Genomic DNA, 17,831 nt, shown 5'->3' with positions numbered 1-17,831 from the left:
ACTTCCACCCACCGTCCAGAAACATGCTGAGGTTAATTGGTGATTGTAAATTGTCCGTAGGTGTGAATGTGAGTGTGCTTGGTTGTCTGTCTCTAAGTGTAGCCCTGTGATAGACTGGTTACCTGTCCAGGTGAACCTGCCTTCACCCTGAGTCAGCTGGAATAGACTCCAGCCCCCCACAACCCGTGAGGATTAAGCGGTGTATAGATAATGGATGGATGGACAAGCCAAAGTGGTTCAACACCACTGTCGCGTTCAAATTTCCCACAACTACATCTATGAGAAAAGGCCCAAATTCTGAAAACCATGCCACCCCAAAAGCATGTACACATGTGCGGCATCCGTCTCTTCCTACTTTACAATTACGATGAATAAATGTTGCCTTATCTTGACTCACCTGTCGGCTTTTTCCTGCATGTTTGATGCTATAAAACATGGGCCCGAGTTCTGCCAGCCACTCCCCGTCCACCGCCGTCACACACTGCATGTACTCCTACGACACAAAGCAGGTTCAACGTCAGCTAAAAGAATTCATCATTAATTGTTCTAATGCGAGCCAAGTCGTGCAGCCATCAGCCTTTTTTTTTTTTACCTTCGTGGTCATAACCAGCTCGTGGTAGATGATGTAGTCGGGAGTGTAGCCCATTCCGAACAGGGAGCTGGTAGGATGGAGGTGACACGGCATGCCTGTCCTCACATTCACATATTCACCGATACCCTGGGAGCAAACACATGCATAAATAACAAATTAAATGTGTGACTCTGAATTTCAGGATTAGGAATACAACCACCTTGGGTGCTGTAGCGCGCTGAAGTTTAAATGTGTGTGTGTGTGTGTTTGTGTCTGCATGTATGGGAGCGCTTTAAGGTCAGAGCCAAGCAGGTCATCTGGGCTAATTTGCTTCTACACCTGGCTTAGACAGCGGGAAAATAAATTTAAAGTATATCCAACATTACTATGATTGCTTGAGTTAGGTGGCTACTCATAAGTCAAACTGAGAACCTTGATTATATAGTCATGATTTCAAATTCCCTTTCAGATTTTAGCGCTGTATTAATGTGAGGCCAGAGGGGATATTTCACCACTCTGTAATTATGCTGCTATAAATCTGCCACAACCAGTTGCCACTAGGCGTAACATATTAACTGAGGAAAACCCAGAGTGCAGAAAGTACCTTGAGCTTGGCAGCCTGGTGGAAGTAAGCAGCACAGATGCACTTTCTGATGATGTCCCAATCTGAGCCGCAGGATACCAGGTTCATCCTCTGCTGTACCATGATGTCCTTTAACTGGGAGCGAACCTCACGCACCTGCACGAATACAAGACGTATTGAAAGTGGTGCCAAATTGAAAAAAGGTCCAACTTGCTGGCCTCGAAATGATTGTTTATGAAGAAATATACATCACTGCTATCGTGTAAAGATTGGTCAGTCTGAGTATCTTAAAAAATATTTACAGAAGAAGGACTTTTTTTCTCCATTACTTTAATAATACCATGGCAGCAAAATACAGAATAGGCCTCACAGGACATGAAACATATTCAAACTCCAACGGTAACATAATAACGCTGACATGCTAGAATTTACCAAACATTAAAGCGCCGAGAACCTTCACAGAGAGAAGAGGTGAAGCGGTTCAGGTCTCACCTTGCGCATGGCCTTGGTGTGGATGAAGTGGTCGTTGCACCAGATGCTGGAGTAGTTGTTGTTCTTCCACTGCATGTAGACGTTCAGGTAGGTGAGGTGGTCGCTCTCTGGGACGGAGAACTTCTCCCTCACCTGATCGCTCTCCTCCTCACGGCCCTGTAGAGACACAAAGAGATAATGAGTTTATTAGTCAAAAAGTGTTAATAAGGATCTGAAATGCTTCAGCCATTTTCCAGAAGCAAGCTGTGAACTCAACACAGACATACATTTCATTAACTTTTAGGATGATGCAGCAAATTTGTTAGCAAACACCTGCGTAGTCACTCTCCCAGCAGATACAGAACAACACTATGACTCATATGGAGTCATGTCTGTGGTCACATGGCAAATCTAAACCCACCATTCACTCTCTTTATCTCTGTTTTTGGTATCCACTAATTCCTGAGGGAATTATCTGGCTCTTAAGCTGCTAAGTCGCTAACTGTGTCTGTGTGTGTGGATTTTTTAAAGCTTTTTCACAGAAAAAGCAACGGCCAAAAATAATGCCACGAGGGTAGTAAGGATCTGGATCCCCAAAGGGAAATTGCTTTGTAACAGTTGCTTAAAACTGTGGAAGCTGTAGGATTATACAGTTACACACAAAAAAAAATACAAGAAAGCGCTGGTGTGCGTTGTTTGATCAGTAGAGGAAGGGATGTAAACCACAACTAAGATGCCATGGGAATTTCTTGGGTATGCAGTCAGTGCTTGGCTAACAGTTCATTGTCTGAAAAGTTCCTTTATTTCAATATGACCCATTTGTTATTAATAAAAGCAGCAAGGCCTCCACGTCTTTCCTCACCACTCTTGGATTTATTCCAGTCTGTCCAACCTGTCTGAAAGACGTCAATGATGTCAATGATTCCTGTAGCAAAACCTCTGTACAACACACAGCCTAACTCTTAATTTATTAAAACCCATTTGATTCCTCACTACAGTCATTAGCTCATCGATGTTATTCTCCAGCAATTTATCAGTGCTCAAGATGATAAAATGGATCAGTGTCTTCTGTTTTCTGGTCTTGGCTTTCTATCCTTGTCAGTGCTTTACATCATCTGTGAATCCTCCTCTGATATCTGTTGTTGTTGTTGTTGTTCTGGTCGCCATGCCAGCCAGCCAGCTTAAGCGTGACGCATCGAGCTGGTCCCTGGTGCAAAAAAGATGCAGGACTGGAGTTGCTGGGCAACAGTGGCGTTGCTAAATGAAAGAGGTCATGACTTGGCATAAAAAAAAGAGCACAAGTTTTCCCACCAGCACAGAGCTCCAGAACAACTTTCTACATGGTCACTCAAACCTTTTCATTTAGGTGCACTAGCACATCATTTAAATACACCCACAATTTTACAGGAATACATAATAAGAGATTCTAAACATCAGCTTTTGTGAGTTCCCCGACACATTGGTTCGCTATTAATGCATTAAGCAGATGATTGTAAACAGGAATAAAGGTGCAAGATACACTTTCTGTACATTAAAGATTTCATTTCTTTATAAAAACAATAATCTGAGACTTATATTTTCCTTTGGCTACAATATAGGCAGGACATTTTAATGCAGTCTCTGACTCCTCATTACTTTGGGTTGCCACCATCTCACACTAAAATGCTGCTGTGGTCGTCGTACAGGATATATCTTGTGGAAATAACGTGCTTAGTTACCATTTTAACCAAGAACATTGATTCTCCAGCAGCAAAAGCACCGCTGTCAGCCCTGCTTTGGCTGTACGCTTTTCAATAAATGCATAATTTTGGCCGTTTTGTCATTGCTGTTTTGTGAATCTACAGTTTACAGACGTTCCCTGAACATCTCACAGACCTGCTAAATGCTCAGCGTACCAGAGTGACCCATGGAAGATTTCTGTTTACACTCTAGAGTCCTGCAGTATGTCCAGGGATCAAAAAAAAGATGGCAGCAATATTTCAAACATAACAAATAAGTTAAAAATAAATTGAAAAATTAGAAAACTATCAGGAGCAACTGTGTGAGAGCTGAAAACACATTTGGTGCATGAGCCAAAAAGAAAGTTCTGAGCCAGAAAACCTAAACAATAGGCTAAAAAAAAAATGCTCCATATAGCGCTAGACAAAGTCGGGGAGGTTCATCAGTAAAATAAACTTCTCACACATCCAAGTAGTCATGTCACCCGCAGGAAATATAAAATTATGCATATTTTATATTTACTTTGCTCCTTCTATTTGTTTCTTTTGACTTCCTTGTTTGTCCCATCTTCAGTGCAACAAAACATAGATTCTCAAAAATATGGAAATCCATCTGTTTTGCACTGACCTTTCACAGTCAGCTGATAATAAATATTTGTCTCAAATATGCAGTAAATATTTAATGAGATATTTGGGGTGACCTGAGGGCTCGGCTGCATATCCCTCCTCCCAAAAACAAGAGCTATACCTTAGGTCTGTAGAAGATGGCTGGCACAGACAACATGGAGACAATGATGAGGATGTCAGCGCTGCAACCCATGTCACAGGACACGATCAGCATCTTGGACAGGGCGGGGTCGAGGGGGAACTCCACCATCAGACGCCCCGTTGGTGTCAAAGCACCTGAAAGCAAAAATAGAGAACAAAAATTACAAGGTCACATGTGTAAAATCTAAAAGTACATGAGATGTGAAGAATGTAGGAGGGACAAGCGTTAAGACGAGTGATAAGCTTCTTTTCCATCAAAAGCCTGCTGGCGTAAGGAAGAAGTCAGCATAATATGACACTTATTTATCTATCACCGTGAGAGAGGAGGATGAACTGCTGACAGCGAAGAATACTTGGAGGGAGAAAAAAAAAAAAAGGAGAGAGTGAGATCAAAAACTTTGCAGTTTCTGATTTAAATGATTAGACGAAAGAGTCTAAGAAGCTTATGAGGAGGAAAAGCAGAGTAGCAGAGCAGCCAGTTTGGGGCAGGTAAGCCTTAATCAGAGATAATCTGCTGTTAACACACCATACAGGGAATCATCAAAAGTCCCCCCTTATCCCCAAATCCCTAAATCCCCTGGAATCTGGCTAAGGATGAGACAGAAATGAGACCAGACCAGTCAAATCAAACACAGGATCAGTTACTAGGCAATTACTCCACTGGCTAAACCTCACAACTATCTTCTCCGGGCCTGTTTGCGCCGTCTGCATCATAAATGCAGCATCCTTTACAGAAGCCAGTCTCCTGCCTGTGTTTGTGGTGTCACCATCAGTATGTAGCAGCTCAAAGCAGCGCTGAGGGGGAAATGCAACGCTCAAACACCTAATATCTTCTGTCATCACTTGAGGGGGATGATTTATATTGTTTGGCCGTACTGTATGTAAGAGGGATGTAGACCAGGTATGGTCTGCTGCTGCTGGCTATAACAGGACACAGCATCGCTTTGCAAAGTATTTACAAAACATAATATGAATAAATATTACAACTATAATTAGATTCAAATGTGTACTAGTGTGAAAAATACAAAATGGTTTCACAGTATACGTTCTGTAGTTTGTATATTCATATTAGGTGAAGACTAACAAATAAAATATTATGTGATTCATACATTTTTCAGATTATTTTTGATCAGTCAGCTTTTTTTTTTTACGTTTTTTTTTTTGGCCTTTGTGCCTTTATTGGATAGTGTAGTCAGAGAGAGACAGGAGAGGACATGTGGGAAAGCAGGATTCGAACTCATGACCCCCACATTGGGACTGTAGCCCTGCACATGGGACGCCAGCTCAACCAGGTGAGCTATAGCGGCGCCATTGATCAGTCGGCTTTACGGTGCCATCTTGCCAAAATAAAAACACTGAAGTGAAGTGATTTGACTTAAACCGACTTAACTAACCTTGAATTATGTCATTTTAAGTTAAAATCAACTTCATAAATAAAACAGGGACATCACAGGTTTCAAGGACTCTGACTAACATTCATTGTCAATATTGATTCATTTGCATATTATCATCTCAATCGATTGTTCTGTCTTTAAAATGTCAGAATGTACTGGGAATAAAGTCCAGCAAAGTTCATAAAATCCATCCATCCATCATCTATACACCGCTCAATCCTCACTGGGGTTGTGGGGGGCTGGAGTCTATCCCAGCTGACTCAGGGTGAAGGCAGGTTCACCTGGACAGGTAACCAGTCTATCACAGGGCTACACTTAGAGACAGACAACCAAGCACACTCACATTCACACCTACGGACAATTTACAATCACCAATTAACCTCAGCATGTTTCTGGACTGTGGGTGGAAGCTGGAGAACCTGGAGAGAACCCACGCTGCACGGGGAGAACATGGAGACTCCTGGGTGTCCTCACCGGGATGCTAACCGGCGACCTTAGCGACCTAGCTGCGAGGCGATGGTGCTAACCACCGAGCCACCTTGTAGAACCAAACATTGTACTTGGAAAATAAAATTTAAAAATTCAGTTACTTTGAAAAAAAGTGCTTGGATGAACCACCTGTCGATCACCATCTATCACAGGCTAACTTTACGTTTTGTTAGGCCTTAAAGACGCCTGTAACTGCCAGTAGTTCCTCACAGGATACTGACTGGTCTTAAAAACACTGATTCTGTCACAAGCTCATCGCTTCCAGCCTGCTACCCTACATTGCAAAACTCAACGTATTGAAAATCAAAAAACCAAACACTGTAGATCCACATTCTTATGATCGTTCTCATAATTTTCCGTTGTCTACTACCCACCTGTGTTATCAAGAGCTCCCAAGATCCAGAGCTGGTACATTGAGTTGAGCATGTTGTCCTCGGGTGGCGGATCCATGAAGTGGAAAAGAAGCAGGTCCTGAACACCAAGAGACTTCAACAGCAGAACTACGTTGGCCAGGTTGGTCCTCTGGATTTCTGGTATGGTGGTCGTCAGCATCTCGTTCTTGTAGGCGCTCTGAGTGTACAGCCTGGATGGGCAACAGGGCGCAGAGACATGAACATTACAATGAGCGCAAGAAATTTAAGAGATCAACAATAAGATTAGTTCTAAACAAGAAAAATATACAGATGTTTGAAGGTTCTCTTATGTTCTTGATGTAAACTGTAAACTGGGACAGAACCTCTGCTTGTCTGAGCTGAGTTATGTTGCAACACAAATTATTTTGTTCTGTAGTTTGTGCAAAAGTCACAGGGATTGAAACTTGAGCATCACACACAGAGCAACTGCTGAGGGATTTTCAGCAAGCTACAATTTATTTAGAGAATTATTCAGAGACCAAGTTAAAGTAAAGCACCCTCTTTTTCTACAATTACAGCTGCCTGATGTAGGTGCTCATAATTACAGCATGATTTGAATGTATATGAAGGTTTGGAGCTTGTATGTGGGTGCCTGCAGTCACAGCTAAAAGGGTCTTTGAGGGGGGAATTCTCCACGCGAGCTGAGCAAACCAGCGTGACTCACTGGGCGCGCTCGAACGTGTGCACACATCCACAGCCCGACTGTGCTCAGTGTAAAGCTCCTCCAAAACTGATTCTTCATAGATTTCTGTGAGCCTGCGTGTAAGAGCAGGTGGGCAGGATTTATCCTGAAATATGTGGGCTTCCATAGGCATCACAGCTCATTAGAAATGCAAAATGTATCAGTGTGTGAGTGTCACTCAGTCTCTACTTAAGTAAATGTGGTGAAAGAGAGAGGGGTCAAGTAAAACCTCTGACAGGATCTCCTGTGGCACATTTCCCTGCCATAAACAGAGTTAAACTGCATGAAATCCTCTGGAGATTAGGGTTCTGGCCCCCTCTCTCTCTCTCTTTCCCTTCCTGCCTCTGACTGTCTTGAAAGCGTGGCCGTGTCACACATCCAGCACACCATTTGAGAGCAGCACTGATCTCAGCTGACTGAAGGAGGAAGGCACACTCGAATGATTCTAATATTTTAGGGGGCAGAAACAGGAAGAAACATCCTATTTAGGTGCTCTGTTTCTACATGTGAACTACCAGAGTGGAAAAAAATAATGTTCAGTCCTGACAAAAAGTACAAATTGTGTAACCCACCAAACACCTGACGTCTGGACTCTATTACCCCTCTTCCACCTAGAAGAACCAGGTGCTAGTTCCATGCTGGTGCGAGTTCCAGTGCTTAGCTGGTTCCAACCTGGCACCTCCTAAGAACCGGTCGCTTTTCCATCAGCAAGGAGCCAAGTTAGAACCACGCCATACGTCACTGCATATGTAGCCGTTTACCGAACAGTGCTCGGAAGTCCACACAGGACTCCAGACTGACTTTTTTAACTGATGCGACCGACTTTCTCATTTGTTCGCACTTCCCACCTTGTCACAGGAAAAACATATGACTTGCTGAACATTTTCTTATCAATAGACGCTACGATTTACGAAGTTCCCTGAACGCCCCACATAGCAGGATGCGGTAGCTGCTGTTGGTGCCTGCGGTGCTCAGACCAGTGTGCGACCAAAAAGGACTTTTAAAAAAAGTAAACTAGGGCTGATTTGTCCAAGATGAACCCGAGCCATTTTTTCTCATGCGGTCTTTTCTATGAGCGGAATAAACAGCGCATGTAGGTGCACTCTGTTTTTCATGAGAACACCGCATTTCTAAGCATAAATACCGCCGTACACCGAAGTTATAAAAGACCTGTTTTCCACCACTGTAGTGCTGCTGGTGGGACACAGTTGTACCAGATTTCAGGGTACAACAGTTTGTACAGAACTTCCATGTGTCCCGGGACCCATTCCAATACATCTGTGATCGGACCAGAGACGTCCTGGAGAAAAACGACACAAATCACCGCTTGTGTGTCCCATTCATTGGGTCTCGGTGGTCACGATAACCCCACCCCCAGCCCCTGACGTACTCTGTGCTTAGCTCTGGCCCAGCAAAGAGTTGGTGTTTGCTAAGCACCAGTTTTAAGAACCTGGACCCTGTGCTTAGGCGGTGGAAACACAAAGAACTGGTGCTGAGTCAGGTACTAACACGGAACTAGCACTGGAACCGGTTTGGTGGAAAAGGGGTAAATGTATCTGCTCTGAAAAGGCCAAAAACAGACAATATAAGAATACTTTTCCTCTGTTAGGATTAAAAGGCTCTCAGTGTTCACAACTGTGTCCAAGTTTATAAGCAGCCTTGCAGAAATTTGATTGTGGCAAAACTATGAACTACGCAATAATTCCAGCGTAGCACTCCTGGTACACGTGTGAATGTATTTGCAATTACAAGTGTACGCTAAGACTCGACAAGGGCCTCGATATTACCTGTAACACTGCCCTGGTCCTGTACGTCCTGCTCGGCCAGCACGCTGATTAGCATTAGCCTGGCTGATAGGATAAACCTGGAGAGCATCCATACCAATGCGAGGATTGAAAACCTGTTGACAGACAAAAAAAAGTGAGTGAAACATGAAAGGTGTCAGTTTGCGAGAATAATGTACACAGGAAAATGATCTTTCACACTTTACAGCATGACAAAAACATTTATTCACAATGCGACTGAGGCACTTGGAGCATCTCACCTTAAGTTTGCAGTATCCTGAATCCACAACAAACATGATTCCATCCACAGTGAGGGAAGTCTCAGCGATGTTTGTAGCAACGATGCATTTCCTCACGCCATCTGGCGCCTAGCAGAGGATCAAACAATGTCAATTATGAACAGGTCAGCTGTGTTTTAGGGGTGCTGAAATGCATGTAAAATAGGGTAAATTCGTTTATCAGTAAAAACAAAGACAACATAATGAGCAGCGACTGATGGAAACCTTCTGAAAGATCTTGGCCTGGAGGTCAGATGGAAGTTGGGAGTAAATGGGCAGCACAGCCAGAGGAGGAGCATTCTCCAGGTCTTCCAAACGCTCCACAATCTGATCTGATGTGACCTGCAAAGACAAGGAGATACTTTAACCCTGCTGAGAGCACAAACTGGATAACAACTCTTGTTCCTTGTTCTCTTGTTCCTCAGCATATGTGGCAGTTTGCTCTATATTCTGCTATTTTAAGAGTGGAACAGCATGAAACTACGTGTTATATGAGTTGAGGAAACATTTAAAAACTTTTTAGAAATTAGCCTGTTGGTTAATTTATGTTTCATGGTTAAAGAAATATTCAAGTTGTTATTGCAGCAGGTTGTAAATGAAACAGAAACCACAGTCCTTAATACCAAAATCATGACAAAACAACTATTTAAATGATAATAGAAGCCACGTCCTTCACCTCAATATCCTCCTGCCCAGGCATAAAGATGAGGATGTCTCCCAGCAACCCGCTGAGGTGGATCTGCAGGGCCTGTTTCACAGCTGCCTCTACGTAGTCCTCCTGAGGCGTCTGCACAGCACACAACACAACAAATCAGTCCAACGACAAAGCAGTGACATGACTCGACAAAAAACAAAGAACACAACTCTGAAATTTATGACTGTTACATGCCAAACATTACTTAGCATGTCAGTGTGAAAACTGTACTTATTTTCTTTATATTTCACAAACTCGAAGCTGTGTGTCGAAGTGAAAACATGATTACACACTTTGTCCGTCATGTGGACTTAATTATGAAGGTTAAACAGATTTTAAGGGGTAAACATTTAATTACAGGTGCCAATAAAAGTGCCCAAAGAAACAGATGTACCTTGCTAAACAAGATGTCTACTGGAAAGGTTCTTCCTGGAATGTGGAATATGGGTACGTTGCCAAAAAAGGCTGCAAATTTGTCAGAGTCCATAGTTGCAGAGGTAACGATGAGCTTCAAATCAGTGCGCCGAGATACAACCTGATAGGAAACAGTGAACAGAAGTGAAGTGGTTGATTTACACTGAAGTCAGAGAAGGAAACAACATAGTTTGGTGTTTTTTTTAAGTGAAGCAGAAAGCTGTCTGTCTTCGAACAAACATAAAATTGTACAAATAAGAAAACAAGACATCTTTGTTTGGTAGTTGTGTACTGACCTCACGTAGCAGGCCAAACAGCACATCAGTATTCAGGGAGCGTTCGTGAGCCTCATCCATTATAACAGCGCTGTAGTGGTCCAGGTCCGACTCCCTCAGGGACTCTCTGAGCAGGATTCCGTCTGTCATGTACTTTATCAGCGTTTTCTCAGATGTGCAGTCTTCAAAACGGATTGCGTAGCCCACCTGCAGGAAACAGTGTCAGAATAATTGAGTTAAAATAATACGAGTGGCCAAAACACTGGGGAACTTCACCACACCGTATACTGTTGTGTAGCATGCACAGGCAAATATAGAAATGAAAGCAGACGTAATGCTTTACCCCACTGGTAAAAGAAAAATAGATATTTTTTAAAAAGTTCTCCTTGTTAATTCATCACCTGTTTCCCCCCTTTACTCCTAATTTCATTGTATACCAAATTCCATGCCACAAACATGCCTTATATTTCTCCTTTGCTCACTAGATGGCAGCGTTACACTGCATACGGGCAATAGATCCTACCTCAGTCTCTAAGCATTATTTTGCACTGCAGTGAGTAGCAGTCATTCTAACAAGCTTCTTTGACCTAAACAAGTCCACAGAAAACATTTTAACCAACAGTAAAAGTTGTGGCTACCAGCATTAACTATATGATAAAAGTGAACATGGCCACTGGTCTGAAAAGTGAAGCCAATGTAAGTGCATGCATTCTCTGTCACGGCCAGCAGAGGGCGACTCCTCCTTATTTAAGAGACAATAAAAGATGTCAAATAATATAAGAGTCCATGAGAAAAAGAAAAAACGTATTTCTCAAGTCTTCATCAATCCAGCATGATGTTAATTTTGTAAATTATATTCCCATGTAGAGAAAACTAGATGACAAAACAGGGTACCGTAAGAAAAAATAAGTCCAACTGTTCTACAATCAGAGACAAAACAGTGAGCTGGGGTAGAAAGCAGGGTGGCTCTAGCAGGGCTAAGTGTTCCCAGTTGCAGCTGTCTCACCTCCTCTCCGAGGTTGGTGCCAATCTCCTCGCTGACTCTCTTGGCCACACTCATGGCTGCCACTCTTCGGGGCTGAGTGCAACCCACCATGCCGTAGCTGGTGTAGCCATCCTCATGCAGGTACTGGGTCAGCTGGGTGGTCTTCCCGCTACCCGTCTCCCCGACAACAATGACAATGCTGTTGTCCCTGCAGATTGCAGTAAACACAATGGCAAAGATGTAACTCAGTCAAAGGATAATTCATTACAGTTGTATGTGAAATACATCCATCCATCATCTACACAATTAATCCTCACGAGGGTCGCAGGGGGCCTATCCCAGCCAACTCAGGGAGAAGGCAGGGGGGCAGTTCATCACAGGGCTACACTTAGAGACAGACAACCAAGCACACTCACATTCACACCTACGGACAATTTAGAATCACCAATTAACCTCAGCATGTTTCTGGACCGTGTGGGAGGAACCCGGAGAACCTGGAGAGAACCCACGCTGCACGGGGAGAACATGGAGACTCCATGCAGAAAGATCCCGGGTGTCCTCACCGGGACGCAAACCGGGCATCTTCTAGCTGCGAGTCAAAGGTGCTAACCACCGCTCCACCTTGCAGCCCATGTGAAATACTTTCAAAATGAAACTGCAGATAAAATTGATTTGAGGAGAGTGATGAACACACTCGAGGTGATGATACCTTATGATGTTCAGAAGCTGCTGTCTGACAGCAAAGATGGGCAGGTACTGTCTCTGCTCCAGAAGGCTCTTCTTCTTAGCAAACTCACTGCTGGCCTCGGACTTCTCTTTCATGTGGTCTGCAAATTTTTGCTCTGCCCTGTAAGACAACCATCATTACAATAATAAGGCAGGTCGGACAAAGACGACATTACAGTACACGAGTTATCCCGTGGAATAAAATGTGAAATGTTAGTCTGATCACCTGTAGTCTACTTTGCCATCCTCGCCTACCGCTTTGGCCCCGGATGCGTCCTCATCCTCTGTCTTCTTTATACCCATGATATCCCCCAGCTTGGTGCCTGCCAATTCCCAGTGTTTGTGCTGCGCCTGAACGCAACGTTATTACAGTTAATTCACTGACTATCAACCGCAGGCACAGAAGAGTTGACGGAACATCTGGTGTCACATTTGCCAAGTTATTTACTGATGCTGGTGGTGTTGTAGGTTGAAAATAGCATCAACTGAAGTGTGTTATGAGTTAGGTGTTTGCTTAGGCGATGTAAGACAGCACTGGTATTATAAATGAACAGGAGCGCCTTGACAAACCCCTGTATGATTTAAACAGCTGCGTGTGAGTGCGTGAGTCTGCATTTGATCTCATGTTGTATTAAAGAAATGTTCACCTGTAGACGAAATGTAGAATGTAGAAATACAGCTTAAGGGTATTCAGCATGCCATTTTGTATAAAAAAGGGTCAATGCAGTTATATTTGCCCTTTGTTAGATTGGCAGAATGTTTTGCTTGTTTTTTTCTGTTTACTCCACACATAACCATTAAATAGAAACTACTGACAATAACATTTTTGGGAGCATCCTCAGTTTACTTTAGGTAAACACATTAACCCTTCCTCAGATTGAACCTTAGTTGAACCTCAGCCTAATTTCAGTTGCACATCCAGCCTACCTTTTTACGTTCTTTCTGCTCACGGTGTTTACGGACAAGCTGGCTGCCCTTTCGAGAGATAATGGCCATGTCAGACGTAGCGTCTTTCACAGGAATGACAGGCTCTGGCTGCAGGAGAAAAACAACACACGCATTTAAACATTAGACTCCTCAGGTATAGCTACGACATTAATATGACATCAACTACCCTTTGCTAGTAAATAGAGGTCTTCAATCATAACCTTCTACTTTACCTGCTTAGTGAAGACTATTCTCCCATCCAGGAAGGGAGGGACGAGGTTGTGAACCAGCAAGTGAACCTTAGCAGCGTTGTCTTCCTCAAAGTCTTCATCTACCTCCAACCTCTGCACCACACCACTGGTCAGCATACGGTTGGTCTCCCACCGCTCATTATCCTGAGACAAGAAACACAACCTGTTATCCAGACAGACCAACACTGACAGATGCACTAACGAGACAAACACACACAGTTGTGATCAGTCTGAAATGAAGCACCGTGGTTGTACCTCGTTGATCTGTCGTTTCTGGGCAGATATTCTTTTTTGAGTCTGCTTCTGGAGAATCTGTTCTCTTTTCTTAATGTACTCATCAGAGGTGGAAGTGAAAGGGTTGTGAAACTCATCGTAGCCTTCGTCCATCATGTACCAATCTCTGTCAGCTTGCTGCAACACAGTGAAACAATTCCAGATGTGGAAAAACGCTTGTCATCAGGAAACACTCAATAACCTCTCATTTTACATTAATGAGAAACACTACGATACTCACCTTCTGGTCCTCTTCCCACTGGTCTTTTTCATCCTCATTATCGAACATAATTCCTCCCTCGCCATCTTCTCTCCTCCCTGAAAAAAAACACATTGACAGAGACAAGAAATGTTATTGTGTGTAATTCTTGCATGTGTACAAAATTGCCCGTTTTGGATAAGCACCTTTTCCTTGCGATAAACGAGGTGTGGAACCCAAATGCTTTCGATCATTGGCCCACTCATTGTACTTGTAGGACGGGGTAGGCAGGGGTGTGTCATCAGGGTAACGACCTCTGACTGACCTAAGTGGCAAGCAGATGAATGTTATGTTAGCATCATATAGCATTAGTTTCTAAGCAGTTAAGCATTTTATGTCAAATGTAAATAGTACATCCGACAGTGAGTATTAACAAAAGTCTCTGCTGAGTCCATGTTACTGTATATAATAGGGGTGCAGAGATAATTTGTCATGCAAAAAGGTGACGACATGCATCATGGAGCTGAAGAGTGTGGTACCGTCAGACAGAAACATCTATGATATTGTGTGCCATCACAAGTCTGCTCTCAACTTCACGTACAAATAAAAGCCACTTAAAAAAAGGCCTTGGGCTCAGTAGAATAAAACATGAGCGACTGCTGCTTACCTGTCCCTCCTCTCACTCTCTCGGCCAGAGCGGTGGCTTCTCTCTGAGCGATCCGACTCCCTGTGAGATGGGGTGGGGGACGGAGACTCCCACTGGGAATGCCTTGTACTGGCATAACCGCTGTCATCCTCATCCCAGTTGGAGCGTGAAGGTGTGAAAGAATCTGTGTAAGATATTAAGTTCAGTCATCCGATTAAATATATGATTCATTATAAAGGGAAAATTATGAGTGAGGAATTTAAATGAAAGCAAACGAAGAAAGCAAATCCACCTCTGGGGCGATGCTGTGGCGTCTGGGGTTCGTCTCTCTTACTCCCACGGCTGATGCGGTCGGACCAGCCGTCCCTCTGTGAGCGCTCACTCCTCTCGCTGCGCTCCCCACGCTCCGACCGGCTGCTGCTGCTGCCACGGCTGTGACTGGTCTCTCGCTCGTCTGACAGACAGAGACAAGAATAAAGTTACCGTCAACATCTCCAGCTGATCTAACTTTTGCTTTCATTATCAAGTCATCCACCACTTATGTTTTAAAATATTCAGTCCATAAAAAACTGCATTACACGCAAAATAATGAACAATCCGCCCATCAAACGTTACCTTAGTCCAAACTGTAACTCTATGCTGTTCTGACAACAGTTAAAAAGTCAACATTTGTCGTATTTTGATGTGACAAAGAATAAGAAAGCATATCCTCACATCTGGGAGGTTATTACCAGAAAACAGAAATTCCTATTTTGACACAATCTAATAATAAAAATCACCTCTTTCACTCCGCCGCTCTCTGCCCTTATCTCTGCTCCTTTCTCTGTCTCTGTCTCTGTTCTTGTCCTCTTTAGAGGAAGCGTAGACTCCGTGTTCACGTCTGTCTTTCTCTCTCTGCTGGTGTCTACGTTTGAACTCTTCACTGACGCCTCCGGGGTTTGAGGGCGTCTCAGAGCCAGTCACGCGATACTTCCTGCTGGTAACACAAAAAATAATAATAATAATATTCAACATTATTCATGTACATATATCTGTACACTGAAAATCCTAAATCAAGAACAGACTTCCTCTAAACGGTCTACAAGGAGTGTTTGAAAGATGTGGTATTTGCTGAAGGGTAGTTGCCCCGTAACTGTCCAAACTTTTGGCACATACCACAATTAATTTTTTCTTCTTTTAAGCACATTTAAAAAACTAACAGTGCATTCACATTTGAAGACAGGCCCATTTGAATATTTTTTGCTGCAGGATTTACATTTACATCATTAACTTGAAAAAAATCCACAAAACAGAATTTGCTCAAACCATCGCTATGACTGTAAACATTCTCCATATTCTTAAATAATCAATATTCTCCACGAGGTACTTTCACTCACCTCTCCTTTTTAGTACCACTATCCTTAGTATCATCTTCGTCATCAGACCCAGAGTCACTTTTACCTTCCTCCCAGTCCTTGTAGGAGGAGACCTTGGACTTCTTTCTATTTCTGTCATCACCACCAGCATCTGCCTGTTCCTTAGTCTCACGCTCCTTCCTTTTCTGTGCTGCCAGTAGATCCAAGCCCAGCAAAGATGTGCGTGGAGTGGGTGCCCGAAAAACATGCTGCTCTGAAGCGGCACTCTTCTTCTTTACTATCAACCCACCGACCTGAGCAGTTGGATCAGTCCCCTCCAGCCTATGCATGGACACGTCATCGTCCATTTTCTGTGGGGAAAAAATACGTGTTACACACAACAGCAGCTGTAAAATATAAATGCTTACTGTCAAATAGCTATTGTTATTAAACTAATGGTTTGAGCTTTTAAGTGTTGGGTATCCCTCAAACTAGCAAGTATTCAGTATTACTTATCAATAAATCTGTCACGATTAATCATGAAACTCGCAAAGTAAAGCATTTATCCTTAATAAAAACAAACAAGTTGATAATTAGGGCTGCAAGGTGGCTCGGTGGTTAACACCATCGCCTCGCAGCTAGAAGGTCATAGCAAGGTATAGAGAACACCCGGGATCTTTCTGCGTGGAGTCTCCATGTTCTCCCCGTGCAGCGTGGGTTCTCTTCGGGTTCTCCGGCTTCCTCCCACACAGTCCAAAAACATGTTGAGGTAAATTGGTGATTCTAAATTGTCCGTAGGTGTGAATGTGAGTGTGCTTGGTTGTCTGTCTCTAAGTGTAGCCCTGCGATGGACTGGCGACCCGTCCAGGTGAACCTGCCTTCACCCTGAGTCAGCTGGGATAGACTCCAGCCCCCTGCGACCCTAGTGAGGATAAAGCGGTGTATAGATGATGGATGGATGTTTTTGGACTGTGGGAGGAAGCCGGAGAACCCAGAGAGATAATGGATGGATGGAAGTTGATCATCAAAATTGTTGCTCATTCATTTTCTGTTCATCCACTAACATTTTAATTTAGAAAACAAAGAACAGCTTCAAACCCTGACAATGGAGCTGAAGCTGAAAGAAAACAGTGTTTGTTATTCAGTTTTGTGTTTTTAAATCACTTGACGTATTTACTGACTAACTGCCTATTGATCTTCCAACAGATGCAAACCTTAGCTGGAATTATGTCAGCTTCCCAGCCAGGACATAAAGTAAACAGTAAAATTACAGACCTTTGTCTTTATCTACCAACAAAAAAATAATAATTTGTCCAATTCATTTCTACTGTAAGCTCGAGCAATATGTTGCTTTACACAGAAACAATCTACTGCACATAGATAAGTTAGCAACCAAGTCAGAACTCCTCATAGATTAGTTTGACGATTACATTCATCCTTCTAGTCAATATCCCGTTTGTGACTAACATTACTCCAAGATTTTTTTGTTTTAATAACGATGCTAAGTTCATATTGACTATCTTCGCTTTTCTTTTATGCCGCTAATAGCTGAAGTAGCTGAAAACTAACGGTAAGTTTTACTACAGTGTTATTCATTTTTGCAGTAGCCGCTATAAACGTGTTAGGAAACGTAAAGTGCACGTTTAGGCATTTAACTGTGACTTGTAAGATCCTGTAAGTTAAACTGAGGCATATTTTCTTCCATAAATACTTGCATGAAAATATTTAACTACTACGTACCTCAGTGTGAGCAGCTAGCGTTAGCTAGCCTGTTAGCTGTTTCTGTCCCAACGAGCGCGGCAAACTGTAAGGATTTGCCGGATGTTTCTTTGAGACCAGAGTGTGTATACTCTCACATTAATGTTGGGGTTTCAGGAGAACCAACGGAGAAGAACAAGGTCCAAATTGAGGACGAGGGGCGTCCTGGAAAAATAATTCAACTGCGGCTTTCGTAGA

General features: G+C 43.1%; 1 protein-coding gene across 2 annotated transcripts in view; it reads right to left on the bottom strand.

Moving 5' to 3' along the window:
* dhx38 (DEAH (Asp-Glu-Ala-His) box polypeptide 38) overlaps positions 1 to 17,831 on the bottom strand; it is a 22,529-nt gene extending 4,698 nt beyond the window's left edge. The window contains exons 1-25 of one of the 2 annotated variants that reach the window (XM_008288190.1): positions 17,616 to 17,831; positions 15,918 to 16,246; positions 15,321 to 15,517; positions 14,834 to 14,995; positions 14,563 to 14,725; positions 14,102 to 14,220; positions 13,938 to 14,014; positions 13,679 to 13,834; positions 13,406 to 13,567; positions 13,173 to 13,280; positions 12,472 to 12,596; positions 12,229 to 12,366; positions 11,541 to 11,727; positions 10,556 to 10,741; positions 10,240 to 10,380; positions 9,828 to 9,938; positions 9,377 to 9,493; positions 9,134 to 9,241; positions 8,877 to 8,989; positions 6,369 to 6,577; positions 4,092 to 4,246; positions 1,647 to 1,802; positions 1,176 to 1,310; positions 593 to 718; positions 398 to 493 (exon numbers count right to left, since the gene is read on the bottom strand). In XM_008288190.1, coding sequence (XP_008286412.1) covers positions 398 to 493; positions 593 to 718; positions 1,176 to 1,310; positions 1,647 to 1,802; positions 4,092 to 4,246; positions 6,369 to 6,577; positions 8,877 to 8,989; positions 9,134 to 9,241; positions 9,377 to 9,493; positions 9,828 to 9,938; positions 10,240 to 10,380; positions 10,556 to 10,741; positions 11,541 to 11,727; positions 12,229 to 12,366; positions 12,472 to 12,596; positions 13,173 to 13,280; positions 13,406 to 13,567; positions 13,679 to 13,834; positions 13,938 to 14,014; positions 14,102 to 14,220; positions 14,563 to 14,725; positions 14,834 to 14,995; positions 15,321 to 15,517; positions 15,918 to 16,243 — 3,573 coding nt within the window. In that variant the 5' untranslated portion in view covers positions 16,244 to 16,246; positions 17,616 to 17,831. The remainder of the gene's footprint in view (positions 1 to 397; positions 494 to 592; positions 719 to 1,175; positions 1,311 to 1,646; positions 1,803 to 4,091; positions 4,247 to 6,368; positions 6,578 to 8,876; positions 8,990 to 9,133; positions 9,242 to 9,376; positions 9,494 to 9,827; positions 9,939 to 10,239; positions 10,381 to 10,555; positions 10,742 to 11,540; positions 11,728 to 12,228; positions 12,367 to 12,471; positions 12,597 to 13,172; positions 13,281 to 13,405; positions 13,568 to 13,678; positions 13,835 to 13,937; positions 14,015 to 14,101; positions 14,221 to 14,562; positions 14,726 to 14,833; positions 14,996 to 15,320; positions 15,518 to 15,917; positions 16,247 to 17,615) is intronic. The other variant, XM_008288191.1, reaches the window with a different exon arrangement.

The sequence above is a fragment of the Stegastes partitus genome, unplaced genomic scaffold, assembly GCF_000690725.1.
Source record: "Stegastes partitus isolate 25-593 unplaced genomic scaffold, Stegastes_partitus-1.0.2 Scaffold545, whole genome shotgun sequence".
In the NCBI taxonomy this organism is placed as follows: domain Eukaryota; kingdom Metazoa; phylum Chordata; class Actinopteri; family Pomacentridae; genus Stegastes; species Stegastes partitus.
Note: the sequence above shows the minus strand (reverse complement) of the source record. Positions and strands in the feature narration are given on the sequence as shown.